Consider the following 18,550-nt stretch of genomic DNA (forward strand, 5'->3'; position numbering starts at 1 on the left):
CCACCGCTCACCTCCTGCTGTGCGGCCCGGTTCCTAACTGGCCACGGACCGGTAACAGTCCATGGCCCCGGGGGTTGGGGATCCCTGCCCTAGAGAGTTGCTGCTGTACGACAATCGACTTAACGGCGATGTTGCTGCAACTCGCAGCCAGTGTAGAGATTCGTACATTACGTTTTTAGTTGTGTTTTGGGAGGGGGGGGAGGGTGGGTGGTTAGGCCACAACGAAATGATCCGGCCAAATTTGTGCCATCGAATGAGTGGGTTAGTGAGATGGCTGTTGAGTGGGTGAATGAGTGGGTTAGTGAGATGGCGGTTGAGTGGGTTAGTGAGATGGCGGTTGAGTGGGTGAATGAGTGGGGTAGTGAGATGGTGGGTGGGTGAGTGGGTGAATGAGTGGGTAAGTGAGATGGTGGGTGGGTGAGTGGGTTAGTGAGATGGTGGGTTAGTGGGTGAATGAGTGGGTTAATGGGTGAATGAGTGGGTTAGTGAGATGGCGGTTGAGTGGGTGAATGAGTGGGGTAGTGAGATGGTGGGTGAGTGGGTTAGTGAGATGGTGGGTTAGTGGGTGAATGAGTGGGTTAGTGAGATGGCGGTTGAGTGGGTGAATGAGTGTGTTAGTGAGATGGCTGTTGAGTGGGTGAATGAGTGGGTTAGTGAAATGGCGGTTGAGTGGGTTAGTGAGATGGCGGTTGAGTGGGTGAATGAGTGGGGTAGTGAGATGGTGGGTGGGTGAGTGGGTGAATGAGTGGGTTAGTGAGATGGTGGGTTAGTGGGTGAATGAGTGGGTTAGTGGGTGAATTACTGGGTTAGTGAGATGGCGGTTTAGTGGGTGAATGAGTGTGTTAGTGAGATGGTGGGTGGGTGAGTGGGTGAATGAGTGGGGTAGTGAGATGGTGGGTGGGTGAGTGGGTGAATGAGTGGGTTAGTGAGATGGTGGGTTAGTGGGTGAATGAGTGGGTTACTGAGACGGCGGTTGAGTGGGTGAATGAGTGTGTTAGTGAGATGGTGGGTGGGTGAGTGAGTGAATGAGTGTGTTAGTGAGATGGTGGTTGGGTGAGCAGGTAAATGAGTGTGTTAGTGAGATGGTGGGTGGGTGGGTGGGTGAGTGGTTGAATCATTGTGTTAGTTAGATGGTGGGTGGGTGAGTGGGTGGGTGAGTGTTAGTGAGATGGTGGGTGGGTGAGCGGATAAATGAGTGGGTTAGTGAGATGGTGGGTGGGTGGGTGGGAGAGTGTGTGAATGAATGTTTTAGTGAGATGGTGGGTGGGTGAGTAGGTGAATGAGAGTGTTAATGAGATCGTGGGTGGGTGAGTAGGTGAATGAGTGTGTTAGTGAGATGGTGGGTGGATGAGTGTGTGAGGGTGAGTGTGTTAGTGACATGGTGGGTGGGTGAGTGGGGGTGAGTGTGTTAGTTAGATGGTGGGTGGGTGAGTGGGTGGGGGTGAGTGTGTTACTTAGATGGTGGGTGGGTGAGTGGGTGAATGATTGTGTTAGTGAAATGGTGGGTGGGTGAGTGTGTGGGGGTGAGTGTGTTCGTGAGATGGTGGGTGGATGGGTGAATTAGTGGGTTAGTGAGATGGTGGGTGGATGGGTGAGCGGGTAAATGGGTGGGTTAGTGAGATGGTGGGTGGGTGAGTGTGCTGGGGTGAGTGTGTTAGTGAGATGGTGGGTGGATGGGTGAATTAGTAGGTTAGTGAGATGGTGGGTGTATGGGTGAGCGGGTAAATGGGTGGGTTAGTGAGATGGTGGGTGGGTGAGTGTTTGGGGGTGAATGTGTTAGTGAGATGGTGGGTGGATGGGTGAATTAGTGGGTTCGTGAGATGGTGGGTGGATGGGTGAGCGGGTAAATGGGTGGGTTAGTGAGATGGTGAGTGGGTGAGTGTGTGGGGGTGAGCGTGTTAGTGAGATGGTGGGTGGATGGGTGAATTAGTAGGTTCGTGAGATGGTGGGTGGATGGGTGAGTGGGTAAATGGGTGGGTTAGTGAGATGGTGGGTGGGTGAGTGGGTGGGGGTGAGTGTGTTAGTGAGATGGTGGGGTGGGTGAGTGAGTGGGGGTGAGTGTGTTAGTGAGATGGTGGGTGGGTGGGGGTGAGTGTGTAAGTGAGATGATGGGGTGGGTGAGTGGGTGAATGAGTGGGGTAGTGAGATGGTGGGTGGGTGAGTGGGTATATGAGAGTGTTAGTGAGATGGTGGGTGGATGAGTGGATGGGGGTGAGTGTGTTAGTGAGATGGTGGGTGGATGAGTGGATGGGGGTGAGTGTGTTAGTGAGATGGTGGGTGGGTGAGTGTGTGGGGGTGAGTGTGTTAGTGAGATGGTGGGTGGGTGAGTGGGTGAATGAGTGTGTTAGTGAGATGGTGGGTGGGTGAATGAGTGTGTTAGTGAGATGGTGGGTGGGTGGGTGGGTGTGTGGGGGTGAGTGTATTAGTGAGATGGTGAGTGGGTGAGTGTGTGGGGGTGAGTGTGTTAGTGAGATGGTGGGTGGGTGAGTGTGTGGGGGTGAGTGTATTAGTGAGATGGTGGGTGGGTGAGTGTGTGGGGGTGAGTATATTAGTGAGATGATGGGTGGGTGAGTGGGTGGGGGTGAGTGTGTTAGTGAGATGGTGGGTGGGTGAATTAGTGGTTTAGTGAGATGGTGGGTGGGTGAGTGGGTGGGGGTGAGTGTGTTAATGAGATGGTGGGGTTGGTGAGTGGGTGGGTGAATGAGTGTGTTAGTGAGATGGTGATTGAATGGCTAAATACTTAATGAGTGAGTGGAGTCCAAGGTTCAAGTTGAGACCAGGATAGGAGTTTCCATTTGCCAGAGTGACCCCGGGTCACCAAAATAACCAAAGGCAATTGAAATAAGAAACGTAATTTTTCGTGACTGCAGGAGGAATCCGATGAGCCACTTGTAAACTTTTAAACAACTTTTTAAGTTTTTTTTTATTTTACCGGGTGTAAGGCCCCACTGATCTAGGTTGCTCATTTTCAGAAGCGGCGATCTGGCTGTCACAAATGAACACTCGACGAAGTGGCACATCATCATCATCACAACCACGTGGCAATTTACAGCAGCAGCCAAATGCCCTAAAGCGCGTGGCGTTGATTATAAATGTGGAGGGGAAAAACCGGAAGACCCCGCAGACAAATCCACGCGACCACGGAGAGAGATATACAAATATACAGACTTCAAATATACAGCAGGCGTCAGGGGTCGGAATCGATCTCCTGCGAATCAGGCGAGGTAGTTAACATTTCCTAGCCACCGTGATGATGATGAGAGAGAGAGAGATAGAGACACGCAAACTCCAAATATTACAGCAGCAGACGTCAGGGTTCGGGATTGAAACCCACGACGAGCTAGGAGACACGAGGTCAGCACAGTTACAACAGCAACACACAATACAGGGACTCGTCTACTTATGAACGAGTTAGGTTCCAGAGGTCTGTCCGTAAGTCCAAGTTCGCTCCCATCAGTTCCAAAAATGTTGCACGGAGTGGCTTTTACAGTTGTTTAATCTCCTGTGGTTATAGATGCCACTGGTTCTTCACGTTCTGCAGATGTAGATGCCACTGGTTTTTCACGTTACGTAGATGTAGATGCCACTGGTTCTTCATGTCCTGCAGATGTAGATGCCACTGGTTCTTCATGTTCTGCAGAAATAGATGCCACTGGTTCTTCACGTCCTGCAGATGTAGATGCCACTGGTTCTTCATGTCCTGCAGATGTAGATGCCACTGGTTCTTCATGTTCTGCAGAAATAGATGCCACTAGTTCTTCACGTTCTGCAGATGTAGATGCCACTGGTTCTTAACGTTCTGCAGATGTAGATGCCACTGGTTCTTCACGTCCTGCAGATGTAGATGCCACTGGTTCTTCATGTCCTGCAGATGTAGATGCCACTGGTTCTTCACGTTACATAGATGTATATGCCACCACTGCCATCTATTGCGTGGCGGTTGAACTTACGACTCTTGCTCCGAGCGGGCAATTGGACATACGAGAGGGACAGGTTTGTTGGTATCTCTGAAAGTCGAATGTTCGTAAGTCGAGGTGTCCCTATAATACAATAACAGCACGATAGGGGGTGGGGGGGGGTGGGGAGGTGTGGGTGGTACAAAATAATAATATTAAAATAAAGCACAGCGAAACAAATTAGCATTTGGCCCAAAAAGACTGCCGCACGACACGAGAGAGACCCCCCCCCCTCCCAATCCTGACGATAAACGGGCATCGCGATCTTTCTCCGTTGCAGTGAAGGAAGCCAAGAACCTGATTCCCATGGACCCCAACGGCCTCTCTGACCCCTACGTGAAGCTGAAGCTGACCCCCGACCCCAAGAGTGAGAGCAAGCAGAAGACCAAGACCATCAAGGCGAACCTGAACCCCGTGTGGGAGGAGCACTTCACCTTGTGAGTGCCGTCGTCATGGCCCGGACCCTTACACGCTCGCGCACACACGCGCACACACACACACGTACAGAACACGCACACGCACACACACACACACACGCACACACACATACACACACACGCACACACACACACGTACAGAACACGCACACGCACACACACATACACACGCACACGCACACACACACGTACTGTACAGAACACGTACACGCACGCACACACACATACACACGTACACACACACACACACGTACAAAACCTGGTGACGAGGTGCCCCCTAGCCTGGTGACGAAGTGCGACCTAGCCTGGTGACGAGGTGCCACCTAGCCTGGTGACGAAGTGCCCCCTAGCCTGGTGACGAGGTGCCACCTAGCCTGGTGACGAGGTGCAGCCCAGCCTGGTGACGAGGTGCCCTCTAGCCTGGTGACGAGGTGCCGCCTAGCCTGGTGACGAGGTGCCCCCTAGCCTCGTGACGAGGTGCCACCTAGCCTGGTGACGAGGTGCCGCCCAGCCTGGTGACGAGGTGCCCCCCTAGCCTGGTGACGAGGTGCCCCCCTAGCCTGGTGACGAGGTGCCGCCCAGCCTGGTGACGAGGTGCCGCCCTAGCCTGGTGACGAGGTGCCGCCCTAGCCTGGTCACGAGGTGCCGCCCCAGCCTGGTGACGAGGTGCCCCCTAGCCTGGTGACGAGGTGCCCCCCTAGCCTGGTGACGAGGTGCCCCCCTAGCCTGGTGACGAGGTGCCCCCCTAGCCTGGTGACGAGGTGCCGCCCAGCCTGGTGATGAGGTGCCGCCCAACCTGGTGACGAGGTGCCCCCCTAGCCTGGTGACGAGGTGCCCCCTAGCCTGGTGACGAGGTGCCGCCCTAGCCTGGTGACGAGGTGCGTCTCGCCCCCACCCCCCCCGCCGCCGCCCCCAGCAAGCTGAAGCCGACGGACATCGACCGCCGTCTCTCCATCGAGGTGTGGGACTGGGACCGCACCACCCGCAACGACTTCATGGGCGCGCTCTCCTTCGGCGTGTCGGAGCTCCTCAAGGCGCCCGCCAACGGCTGGTGAGTTACCCCCCCCCACCCCCCCCCACCCACCCCTCCACCCACCCCCCCCGCCCACGCCTCCGTCTGAACCAGGGGCTCGATGAGCTAAAAGCGACGAGAGATTTTTTTTTTTTTTCGAATTCGGTGGAGGACAAAAAGAAAAAGCCGCCTCTCGAAAGCGCATCCCCGACGGCGTTTTCGGCCGGCATCTCGTCGCGAGACGAATGATCAACGAGTCCGGGCCCTTTTTTTTTTTTTGACGAATTTTGGCTGGCGACCGGAAATGTTTACGCTTGAACGTCGCCACGTTTCCCCCCCCTCCCCCCCCCGACAAAGTCTCTTTCGGGAGCAGCGTGCGAAGACGACGGGGTACCGGCGTCGGTTGGCGATGAGCGGCGTGGCACAGCCACGCGTTTTACCAATTGTCGCCACGGCAACGTTCGTAAAGGCCGCGCGAAGTCACGCCGGCAAGCGGGGGACACGACGCCGGCCGTGCCGTTTCTACGGGGGGCCACACCCCCACCGGCCCCCCAAGCCCCGCGCCGCTGCGCTCAACGGCACTCGGCCCAGAGAGCGCGTGAGGCCGTGACGTGGTGCTGGGGGTCGGGGATCTCTGTCTCTTCGGCGTGCTCGTTGCGTAGGTACAAGCTGCTGAGCCAGGAGGAAGGGGAGTACTACAACGTGCCCATCGCTCCCGACATCGAGGATGGAGACACCGAAATGCGTCGCAAGTTTGAGGTGGGTGGTGGGGGAGAGGTGGGCAGGGGGGGCGGGCGGGAGGGGGGAGAGCTTCGCTCTATTTGAGGCTCGTCGGCTCGGATAAACCACGGCTAAGTAGCGGCGAAAGCGCTCTCCGTAGGCAGGCTCCCTGGGATGCGGGAATTCCGGGAGCGGGGTGGGGGGAGGGGTGGGCTGTGCCCGGGAAGGGATCACTGCTGGCTGGATCGAAAGCCTGGACTCAGTGAGAGAGAGAGAGCGAGAGTGTGACCATCGCAGGAGTTACATTAAAAGGCTGCGGCGTAGAGGAGGAAGACGACGCTGGTGGCGCGTGCACGCGTCGATGATGTGGAAATGAAAAACGTGGCACTGCTTGGACGCGCACGTGGAGTCGGACGGGCAACAACGGGACCGGATCAGAAAGAAGCGTCTCGTCGTCGTCATCGTCGTCGTCCGGGAGAAATGGAATGAACCGCAGAGAGAGGGAAGGCCTCTCACGCGCAATGGCTAGACGGCAACATCATGATGAGAGATCAGACGAAGTCACCCGCTTACCCGTGGTACCGCTCCCCATCGAATGAGCGGCGCACACTAAAACAATGTCGGCAGTAGCGACATCTGTCCAGCGGGTGGACGAAGTAACGCGTGAGAAGCAAGCGGAGTGGCAGCGGCGGTAGTAAGTAACACGGCGGGGCAGCGGCGGTGGCACGGGGCAGTGGCGGTAGCACGGGGGAGCGGGGGTGGCACGGGGCAGCAGTGGTAGCACGGGGCAGCGGGGGTGGCACGGGGCAGCAGTGGTAGCACGGGGCAGCAGTGGTAGCACGGGGCAGCGGGGGTGGCACGGGGCAGCGGGGGTGGCACGGGGCAGCGGCGGTGGCACGGGGGAGCGGCGGGTGGCACGGGGCAGCGGCGGTGGCACGGGGTGGTGGCACGGGGCAGCGGGCGTGGCACGGGGCAGCGGCGGTCACATATTGGCACTACAAGACGAGAGAGAAACGTGAAAACAAACGTGGAAATGTTGCCGTGGACACCTACGGTGCTATCTGCCCATGGACCGTGATGATGATGCCATTCATAATAAAGGTTTTTGGGTTAGATCGCGTTTATTTATAAATGTGTCGTAACCCTCCACCACCCGACACGGCCAATCAGCAAAAAAAGTGTCACGTTGACAAAAGACAAATAATTCACTACTTTAGCCCACCGGTGTGTTGAAGAGTGAATCCACATTTACAGTTTGAGTACGACGTTTCGCTGGTAAATACTTCCAGCATCATCGGGTAATTCGCCAGAATGGTAAAGCCCTCGCTTGCTCCCGGTTTTATATAGAGCAGCAGGGTGACGTCATCACTTAACTCATATCATATAATCACTGCACCTGATATGAGTTAAGTGATGACGTCACCCTGCTGCTCTATATAAAACCGGGAGCAAGTGAGGGCTTTACCATTCTGGCAAATTGCCCGATGATGCTGGATGTATTTACCAGCGAAACGTCGTACTCAAACTGTAAATGTGGATTCACTCTTCAACACACCGGTGGGCTAAAGTAGTGAACTATTTGTCTTTTGTCAACGTGACACTTTTTTTGCTGATTGGCCGTGTCGGGTGGTGGAGGGTTACGACACATTTATAAATAAACGCGATCTATCCCAAAAACCTTTATTATGAATAATATTGGTCGCGAAAGCCTACATGTTATGATGATGCCAGCAAGTCTTCCCAGAAAGGAAGAAGTCTGATCTAAACGCACCCAGGTAAGGCCCCGCCAAGCTGCTACGTTGCTCTTGTTCAGAAGTGACCTGGCCATCACAGATGATAGCTCAACGCGGGCGTGTCATCATCATCATCGTCGTCATCGTCGTCATCGTCGTCGTCGCGTGGAAATTCGTAGCGGCAGCCGAACAGGCCTACGGACGCGTGACGTCGATTCTAAACGTGCGTGTGTCGGGGCGGGAAGGCGGGAGGCGGGACCCTGGGGAAAAATCCACGTGACCACAAACTCCAAATATGCAGCAGCGGGCATCGTCGGCGTCGTACTGCGGCTTGTCACGCGTTCTCCATTTCGGTTAAAAGTTCAGGACAATTGGCACGAGAGGGCGCACGTGAGCCTCGACAGATCCCAGCCGCGTGGCCGCTCATTCGTCAGCGATTGTAGCCGAGGGTGTCCCCGCGAGTGTCCCCGCGAGTGTCCCCGCGAGTGTCCCCGCGAGTGTCCCCGCGAGTGTCCCCGCGAGTGTCCCCGCGAGTGTACCCGCGAGTGTCCCCGCGAGTGTACCACTCTTGGCCAGCGATCACTTGCTGGTGTGGCCCCACTGGTGTGGCCTTTAGGGCGGCCCCTGACGTGTGACACCCCCCCCACCCCCACCACAACAATACACACAACAGTGAAAACACTCCCCTCATCATCGTCTTTGTGCTGGCATCTGTGGGTCTCTGTGGTGAGCCTACGGATCTCTGTGTGGTGAGTTTATGGGTCTCTGTGTGGTGAGCCTACGGGTCTCTGTGTGGTGAGTCTATGGGTCTCTGTGTGGTGAGTCTATGGGTCTATGTGTGGTGAGCCTACGGGTCTCTGTGTGGTGAGTCTATGGGTCTATGTGTGGTGAGTCTATGGGTCTCTGTGGTGAGTCTATGGGTCTCTGTGTGGTGAGTCTGTGCATCTCTGTGTGATAAGTCTATGGGTCTCTGTCTGGTGAGTCTATGGGTCTCTGTGGTGAGCCTACGGGTCTCTGTGTGGTCAGTCTATGGATCTATGTGTGGTGAGTCTATGGGTCTCTGTGGTGAGTCTACGGGTCTCTGCGTGGTGAGTTTGTGGGTCTATGTGTGGTGCGTCTATGGGTCTCTGTGTGGTGAGTCTGTGGGTCTCTGTGTGGTGAGTCTATGGGTCTCTGTGTGGTGAGTCTATGGGTCTCTGTGGTGAGTCTATGGGTCTCTGTCTGGTGAGCCTACGGGTCTCTGTGGGGTGAGTCTATGGGTCTATGTGTGGTGAGTCTATGGGTCTCTGTGAAGTGAGTCTATGGGTATATGTGTGGTGCGTCTATGGGTCTCTGTGTGGTCAGTCTATGGGTCTCTGTGTGGTCAGTCTATGGGTCTCGGTGTGAGTCTATTGGTCTCTGTGTGATCAGTCTATGGGTCTCTATGTGGTGAGTCTGTGGGTCTCTGTGTGGTCAGTCTGGGTCTCTGTGGTGAGTCTATGGGTCTCTGTGGTGAGTCTACGGGTCTCTGCGTGGTGAGTTTATGGGTCTATGTGTGGTGAGTCTATGGGTCTTTGTGTGGTGAGTCTATGGGTCTATGTGTGGTGAGTCTATGGTTCTCTGTGTGGTGCGTCTATGGGTATCTGTGTGGTGAGTCTGTGGGTCTCTGTGTGGTGAGTCTATGGGTCTCTGTGTGGTGAGTCTATGGGTCTCTGTGGTGAGTCTATGGGTCTCTGTCTGGTGAGCCTACGGGTCTCTGTGGGGTAAGTCTATGGGTCTATGTGTGGTGAGTCTATGGGTCTCTGTGAAGTGAGTCTATGGGTCTATGTGTGGTGCGTCTATGGGCCTCTGTGTCGTCAGTCTATGGGTCTCGGTGTGAGTCTATTGGTCTCTGTGTGATCAGTCTATGGGTCTCTGTGTGGTGAGTCTGTGGGTCTCTGTGTGGTCAGTCTATGGGTATCGGTGTGAGTCTATGGGTCTCTGTGTGGTGAGTCTATGGGTCTCTGTGTGGTCAGTCTATGGGTCTCTGTGTGGTGAGTCTATGGGTCTCTGTGTGGTGAGTCTATGGGTCTCTGTGTGATGAGTCTGTGGGTCTCTGTGTGGTCAGTCTATGGGTCTCTGCGTGGTCAGTCTATGGGTCTCGGTGTGAGTCTATGGGTCTCGGTGTGAGTCTATGGGTCTCTGTGTGATCAGTCTATGGGTCTCTGTGTGGTGAGTCTGTGGGTCTCTGTGTGGTGAGTCTATGGGTCTCTGTGTGGTGAGTCTATGGGTCTCTGTGGTGAGTCTGTGGGTCTCTGTGTGGTGAGTCTATGGGTCTCTGTGTGGTGAGTCTATGGGTCTCTGTGTGGTGACTCTATGGGTCTCTGCGTGGTGAGTCTATGGGTCTCTGTGTGGTGAGTCTATGGGTCTCTGTGGTGAGTCTGTGGGTCTCTGTGTGGTGAGTCTATGGGTCTCTGTGTGGTGAGTCTATGGGTCTCTGTGTGGTGACTCTATGGGTCTCTGCGTGGTGAGTCTACGGGTCTCTGTGTGGTGACTCTATGGGTCTCTGTGTGGTGAGTCTATGGGGCTCTGCGTGGTGAGTCTACGGGTCTCTGCGTGGTGACTCTATGGGTCTCTGTGTGGTGAGTCTACGGGTCTCTGTGTGGTGACTCTATGGGTCTCTGCGTGCTGAGTCTATGGGTCTCTGTGTGGTGAGTCTGTGGGTCTCTGCGTGGTGAGTCTGTGGGTCTCTGTGTGGTGAGTCTGTGAGTCTCTGTGGGGTGAGTCTATGGGTCTCTGTGTGAGTCTGTGGGTCTCTGTGTGAGTGAGTCTATGGGTCTCTGTGTGGTGAGTCCATGGGTCTCTGTGTGGTGACTCTATGGGTCTCTGTGGGTCTCTGCGTGGTGAGTCTATGGGTCTCTGTGTGATGAGTCTGTGGGTCTCTGTGTGGTGACTCTATGGGTCTCTGTGTGGTGATTCTAGGATTAGGGTTAGCCCACCCCCCACCTCCGCACGATTACTGTGGTTCGTATCCTCTCGGCCCCGCACCTCGCTGCCCTCCGTGTTCCATCGCTGCCCGTTCCCGCCGTGCGACACGAGGTGGCGGTGTTGCAGCGTCCAATATTCTTTGGGGTCTTTGGGTAAAGTCACGTTGATAAATCTGGAATTCACGTAGATAGGTTCAGAAAAAGATTTTTTCTCTTGTAATTTAAACATTTTGTAAATGTTTATTGTAATTTTTCTGAACCTATCTACGTGACGTCACCGAAAGACCCAAAGAATATTAATTATTGCGGTCACGGAAGCTTTAAGTCAAGAATTTGCAGCGTTTCGTCAACCGCTAGTCCCTCCCACCTCGCCTCCTCTTCAACATTTGGCTCCCTTCACGTTGGTTGGTCACCACGATCCATCCCGGGCGTTGGGGGATCAGATCATATATATATTATCGCTATATAACATGATTTTTGTTCTTGGGTAGTAAGAGTTACTTTTTAAATTGCTTAAGCCTCAAAAGTATAGAAAATGGCTATTGTTTCCCACAAACTTTGCTTTTGTGAATGATGTTGTTCATGATGATGTTGTTCATGATCTTGTTGATGATGGTGGTGATGTTAATGTTGTTGATGTTGTTTAGGTTGTGAATGATGTTGGTGATGTTGTTCACGATGATGATGATGTTGTTCGTAATGTTGATGGTGTTGATGTTAATGTTGTTGATGTTGTTTAAGTTGTGAATAATGTTGTCCGTGATGATGTTGACGCTGTTGTTACGATGTTGATGTTGTCTATGATGATGTTGTTGTTGTTACGATGTTGACGACGACGCCGTCCTCGCCGTGTCCAGAAAGCGCGCCTGGGCCCCAGCGTGAAGCCGCGTGCGTCTGATGAGCGCCGTGCGAACAGCCTCTCAGCCATCCTCAACAACGCCAACGTGGACCGAGTCAAGGCTGACGACTTCAACTTCCTCATGGTGCTGGGCAAGGGCAGCTTCGGCAAGGTGGGGTCTCCTCCCTCCCTCCCCTCCCTCCCTCCCTCGCCTCCCTCGCTCCCTCCCTCCCTCCCTCCCCTCCCTCCCTCCCTCGCCTCCCTCCCTCCCTCGCCTCCCTCCCTCCCTCCCTCCCCTCCCTCCCTCCCTCCCTCGCCTCCCTCCCCTCCCTCCCTCCCCTCCCTCCCTCCCTCCCTCCCTCGCCTCTCTCGCCTCCCTCCCTCCCTCCCCTCCCTCCCCTCCCTCCCTCCCTCCCTCCCCTCCCTCCCCTCCCTCCCCTCCCTCCCCTCCCTCCCCTCCCTCCCCAACTTCCTCATGGTGCTGGGCAAGGGCAGCTTCGGCAAGGTGGGGTCTCCTCCCTCCCCTCCCTCCCCTCCCTCCCCTCCCTCCCCTCCCTCCCTCCCTACCTCCCTCCCTCCCTCCCCCCCCTCCCTCCCTCCCTCCCTCCCTCCTTCCCCCCCCTCCCTCCCTCCTTCCCCTCCCTCCCTCCCTCCCCTCCCTCCCTCCCTCCCCTCCCTCGCCTCCCTCCATCCCTCCATCCCCTCCCCTCCCTCCCTCGCAGATTGTTTTACACGCCCAGTACGGTGTTTACCCTCCCTACCCCCTCCCTCCCTCCCTGCCCCCCCTCCCAGCCCCCCCCCCCCTGCCCCCCGCCACTGTTTTGTGACCAGATGAGTAGGAGGCTTGCTCCCTTGTGATGGGAGGATGGCCGATGGGGCAGCATGACGAACGATCTCCATTGTGCGCTATTTGCCGCGGAAGTAACAATGGTAATTGGATCTGCTCGCTGGATGTGAATGAATCCATTATGAAAAGAGCACAGCACAAATTGTATTTACCCCGGCTCATTACAATGCCCGACATTAATGTGCAGGCGTTGCACCCGCCTTGAACGGGGAAAAGACAAAGGTCCCCCGTGTAGCCTGTAACGGACTGTCGGGGCAAGTGCTGTTAGCGAGTAGCAGCACCTGTGAAGGCCGGCACGGCACACGAGGGGGGTGGGTGGCCAGGACCACGCCCGGCCGCCTTTGTCTTCCCAGTAGCGATGTTTACACACCGCACCAGGTACTCATTTGAGGCCGAGTCGACCTAGGGGAGGCCCGGGACCGGAATCGACCTCGGGCCCCGCCGGATTCGTAGCGCAGCGCGCTAACCGTTGCACCACCGCTCCCCACCCAACACACGCGCACAAAGACAAAGATCCCCCGTGTAGCCTCCAACAAACTGTCGGGGCAGGTGCCGTTGGCGAGTGGCATCAACGAAGGCCGGCTCGGCACGCGACGGGGGTGGGTGGCCGGCACCGCCCCCGGCCGCCTTTGTCTCCCCGTTGCCCACGTTTACGCGCCGCACCAGGTGCTCATTTGAGGCCGAGTCGACCTAGGTGAGGTGAACCTCGGACGAAGGCCACTGATGCCGCTGAGCGCGAGCAGGAATTAAACTGCGGCCCGCCGGGTCCGTAGCGCAGTGCGCTAACCCCCCCCCCACCACGCTCGTTAATTTCACGTACAGCCCTTGGATGAGGTCCACCCCACGCTGTGGCTATGGTCGCATGCCCAGGCACCGTCGCTGCTGCTACTGCCGCTATCCAGGCTCGAGCTTTCGAGATGTGGCGAGGTTTTTTGTCGTCTTCGATTATTTGCTTTGGCGGTGAGCCCACATGCCCCCGCCCCCGCCCCCCAACACCTCCGCTTACCAAAATAACCCCGCGGAATGAGAATAATGATCGCGTGGAGTCCACTCGCACGCCCACTCATGCAGCAACGCACCGCCTCCCTCCCCTCTCTGCCTCCCTCTCTGCCTCCCTCTCTGCCTCCCTCCCTCTCTGCCTCCCTCTCTGCTCCCTCCCAGCCTCCCTCCCTGCCTCCCTCCCCCTCCCTGCCTCCCTCCCTCTCTGCCTCCCCCTCTGCCTCCCTCCCAGCCTCCCTCCCTGCCTCCCTCCCCTCCCTGCCTCCCTCCCTCTCTGCCTCCCTCCCAGCCTCCCTCCCTGCCTCCCTCCCTACCTCCCTCCCTCCCAGCCTCCCCCCTGCCTCCCTCCCTACCTCCCTCCCTACCTCCCTCCCTCCCAGCCTCCCCCCTGCCTCCCTCCCTCTCTGCCTCCCTCCCAGCCTCCCTCCCAGCCTCCCTCCCTACCTGCCTCCCTCCCTGCCTCCCTCTCTGCCTCCCTCTCTGCCTCCCTCCAGCCCTTCCCTCCCCTCCCTCCCTCCCTCCCTCCCACTCCCCCCACTCCTTCAGCAGCAGCAGAGACGATAGCAGCACATGGAGATGGTGCGCAACGGGTTTCTAGACGGGTTCTAGATTGTTCTAGACGGGTTCTAGACGGGTTCTAGATGGTTCTAGACGGGTTCTAGACGGGTTCTAGATGGGTTCTAGACGGGTTTTAGATGGGTTCTGGACGGGTTCTAGATGGGTTCTAGACGGTTCTAGACGGGTTCTAGATGGTTCTAGACGGGTTCTAGATGGGTTCTAGACGGGTTCTAGATGGTTCTAGACGGTTCTAGACGGGTTCTAGGCCGGTTCTAGAAGGGTTCTAGACGGGTTCTAGATGGTTTTAGACGGTTTTATACGGGTTCTAGATGGGTTCTAGACGGGTTCTGGACGGGTTCTAGATGGGTTTTAGACGGTTTTAGACGGGTTCTAGATGGTTCTAGACGGGTTCTAGATGGGTTTTAGACAGGTTCTAGACGGGTTCTAGACGGGTTTTAGACGGGTTCTAGACGGGTTCTAGACCGGTTCTAGACGGGTTCTAGACGGGTTCTAAACGGTTATAGACGGGTTATAGACGGGTTCTAGATGGGTTCTAGATGGGTTCTAGACGGTTCTATACGGTTCTAGACGGGTTCTAGATGGGTCTATATGGGTTCTAAACGGGTTCTAGACGGGTTCTAGATGGGTTCTAGATGGGTTCTAGATGTGTCGAGCGGTGGCGGTTTAACGACACGTTCACAATTACCCCAAAAAAACCCTCTCTTTTTGAGCAGCCTGCATCAGTGAATGTTTTGTTTTAAATCCACGTAGTTCAAGTAGAGATCATGGTATTGTTGTGGCATCGTGGCCCCATCTCCCTCTGTATATTTCCGTGTCTCTTGCGCACGAGTTTGATTCCTGCTCACGGCCAACACCGGTGACGATTATCTGAACTGGCGCTGGGCCTCCTCTCGGTCGACTCAGCCTTAAATGAGTACCTTGCGCGGTGTGTTAACATCGCCACTGAGGAAGAGCAAGCCGGGCGTGGTGCTGGCCACCCACCCCCTTCGTGCGTCGCGTCAGCCTTCGCAGGTGCTGCTACTTGCAAATGGCACTTGGCCCCGCCAGTCCGTTAAGGCTACACAGGGGATCTTTGTCTTTGGAGATCATGGTGCTGGCAGGTGCTGCTGCTGGCTTCCCCAGGGTGACCCCCTACGTCCCTGTGCGTGCGTGCGCAGGTGATGCTGGCGGAGCGCAAGGGCACGGATGAGCTGTACGCGATCAAGATCCTCAAGAAGGACGTGGTCATCCAGGACGACGACGTGGAGTGCACCATGGTGGAGAAGCGCGTGCTGGCGCTCTCCGAAAAGCCGCCCTTCCTCACCCAGCTGCACTCCTGCTTCCAGACCATGGTGGGTGCGGGCGTGCGGGCGTGCGGGCGGGCGAGCTGGCGGGCAGGTGGGTGAGCAGGCGAGCGGGCGGGCGGGCGGGCGGGCACGCCACCGTGTCTCTGTGTGTTGAGCGGTCGCACAGCGGTTAAGAGCGCTGCTGCGCTACGACCCGGCAACCCGATTTCGATTCCCGCTCGTGTACCAATAACGGTGGCGAATAGCTAACCCGGTCCAGGGCCTTGGCCTAGATCAACCAGGCTTTGGACGAGTCCCTGGTGTGCGGCGTGCGTAGTAAACGTCGCGACTTGGGTGACAAAGGCGGCCTGGCATGGTGCTGGTCACCCAGCACAGATACTTGTGGTGTTTGAGACTAGGCTCTCAGGAAAGCCGTCTCTGGTTCGGACCAATCAGTTTCAAAGACAATGCATATACTGTCAGAGCATGTTTTTTTTTTGTTCATATTTTCACCACAAATATCTGTGGTGAATGCAGACATGATTCCTTGCACAAGGTTTAAGTTTGGTGTTTTAACATTTCAACACCTGTTTTGTTGCCGGAAACAAGGGGAAACCCTATTCTCATGTTCCCTGGGCATTAGGGAAGGAGAGAGAGAGAAAGTGATATGCCCTCGGTGGCAGAGAGGAGATGATGAGAGGGAGGGGAGGGGAGTTGGAGTTGGAGGGGAGGGAGGGATGTGTGCTGCTCCCCCCCTTGGCACGCTTGTCTCATTGCGTGGTGCGCATCGCCCATCACGGGCCACCGCGTGCCACGCCGCGCCAGCTGGGGGCGGACACCTTTTAACGCGCCGCTGTCGGGACGGCCACAGGGACGCCGTGGGTTTCCCCGCGCGTGGAGACGCCGCTTTTGTTGAGCCGTCATTTGTGGCGGCCCAGGTCACTTGTGAAAAAAAACAAGTTCATGCCTCGGTGGGCTTTGCCCTTGCTAGGACGGGGACGGTTTCGTTTTTTTTGCTCTGTGTTTTTTTTCGGGGGCGATTCGGCGTTGCCTTTCCTGTCCGTCGAACTCCTGTCTTGTTTTTGCACCGTTTGTTGTCGTAACGTTCTTACCCGCCACCCCTACTGGACATGCTAACAAAGAGCTCCATAGCTTATCGGATTCCTCCCGCTGTATAAATATTCTGATACAGAGAAAGTGTGACGGCTTTGCCGCCCGCCCCCCTGCTTTTTGCCGGGATTAATCCACGCGGAGTGACCCCGTGCATTAAGAATCCTCATCATCACAAACAAACGGTTCTCAGTCACAGGGGTCGTTTGACCATACTTCGCCACGCCGGTAAAGCGTGGTTGGGGGGGCGGGGGTGGGGTAGGGATTGAGAGCGGTAGTGGCAGCACCAGTTCTGATATCACTCCCCCACTCATCTTAGCCCCCCGGCTCGGGAATCAAACTCGGGTGGCCGGGTTTTTCGCAGCTTGGCGCGCTAACCGCTGCACCGCCACTCCACCTCCCCTCCCCTTTAATTACAGGTGGCCCACTGAAGTACTAATTAGAGACAAGAGCATCTCTCCATACTGCATCCTCATTCCATTGTATCTGTGTTTAGTTTGTTGTCTTTCCCCCACACCCCCGAATAGCACGGTTGGCTAAGTGCGGTGCGAAAGAAGTTCAACATACATACACGTACATAGACTCACACAGAGACCCACAGACTCATCACACAGAGACCCATAGACTCACACAGAGACCCATAGACTCACACAGAGACCCATAGACTCACACAGAGACCCATAGACTCACAAAGAGACCCATAGACTCACAGAGAGACCCATAGACTCACTACAGAGACCCATAGACTCACACAGAGACCCATAGACTCACACAGAGACCCGTAGACTCACACAGAGACACGTAGACTCACACAGAGACCCATAGACTCACACAGATACCCCTAAACTCACACAGAGACCCATAGACTCACACAGAGACCCGTAGACTCACACAGAGACACATAGACTCACACAGAGACCAATAGACTCACACAGAGACCCATATACTCACACAGAGACCCATGGACTCACACAGAGACCCATAGACTCACAAAGAGACCCATAGACTCACAGAGAGACCCATAGACTCACTACAGAGACCCATAGACTCACACAGAGACCCATAGACTCACACAGAGACCCGTAGACTCACACAGAGACACGTAGACTCACACAGAGACCCATAGACTCACACAGATACCCCTAAACTCACACAGAGACCCATAGACTCACACAGAGACCCGTAGACTCACACAGAGACACATAGACTCACACAGAGACCAATAGACTCACACAGAGACCCATATACTCACACAGAGACCCATGGACTCACACAGAGACCCATAGACTCACAGAGAGACCCATAGACTCACTACAGAGACCTATAGACTCACACATAGACCCATAGACTCACTACAGAGACCCATAGACTCACACAGAGACACATAGACTCACACAGAGACCCATAGACTCACACAGAGACCCATAGACTCACACAGAGACCCGTAGACTCACACAGAGACCCATAGACTCACACAGAGACCCATAGACTCACACAGAGACCCATAGACTCACACAGAGACCCATAGACTCACAGAGAGACCCATAGACTCACTACAGAGACCCATAGACTCACACAGAGACCCATAGACTCACACAGAGACCCATAGACTCACACAGATACACGTAGACTCACACAGAGACCCATAGACTCACACAGATACCCCTAAACTCACACAGAGACCCATAGACTCACACAGAGACCCGTAGACTCACACAGAGACACATAGACTCACCACACAGAGACCCATAGACTCACACCGATACCCATAGACTCACCACACAGAGACCCATAGACTCACACCGATACCCATAGACTGACCACACAGAGACCCACAGACTCACCACACAGAGACCCATAGACTGATCACACAGAGACCAATAGACTCACACCGAGACCCATAGACTGACCACACAGAGACCCATAGACGCACCACACAGACCCATAGACTCACTTCACAGAGACCCATAGACTCACCACACATAGACCCATAGACTCACCCCACAGAGACCCGTAGTACTAATTAGAGACAAGAGCATCTCTCCATACTGCATCCTCATTCCATTGTATCTGTGTTTAGTTTGTTGTTTTTCCCCCACACCCCCGAAT

At 55.6% G+C, this 18,550-nt stretch overlaps 1 protein-coding gene across 3 annotated transcripts in view; it reads left to right on the forward strand.

The window, feature by feature from the left end:
* The window catches only part of LOC103091824 (protein kinase C alpha type), a 285,955-nt gene that overhangs the window by 180,894 nt on the left and 86,511 nt on the right, over window positions 1-18,550 (forward strand). For all 3 annotated transcript variants that reach the window (XM_032976052.2, XM_076052886.1, XM_032976051.2), the window contains exons 6-10: window positions 4,237-4,393; window positions 5,310-5,444; window positions 6,068-6,164; window positions 11,661-11,813; window positions 15,224-15,397. In XM_032976052.2, coding sequence (XP_032831943.1) covers window positions 4,237-4,393; window positions 5,310-5,444; window positions 6,068-6,164; window positions 11,661-11,813; window positions 15,224-15,397 — 716 coding nt within the window. The remainder of the gene's footprint in view (window positions 1-4,236; window positions 4,394-5,309; window positions 5,445-6,067; window positions 6,165-11,660; window positions 11,814-15,223; window positions 15,398-18,550) is intronic.

This window comes from Petromyzon marinus, chromosome 58 (genome assembly GCF_048934315.1).
Source record: "Petromyzon marinus isolate PM22_M1 ecotype Great Lakes invasive population chromosome 58, UKy_Petmar_22M1.pri1.0, whole genome shotgun sequence".
NCBI classification, from domain to species: Eukaryota; Metazoa; Chordata; class Hyperoartia; order Petromyzontiformes; family Petromyzontidae; genus Petromyzon; species Petromyzon marinus.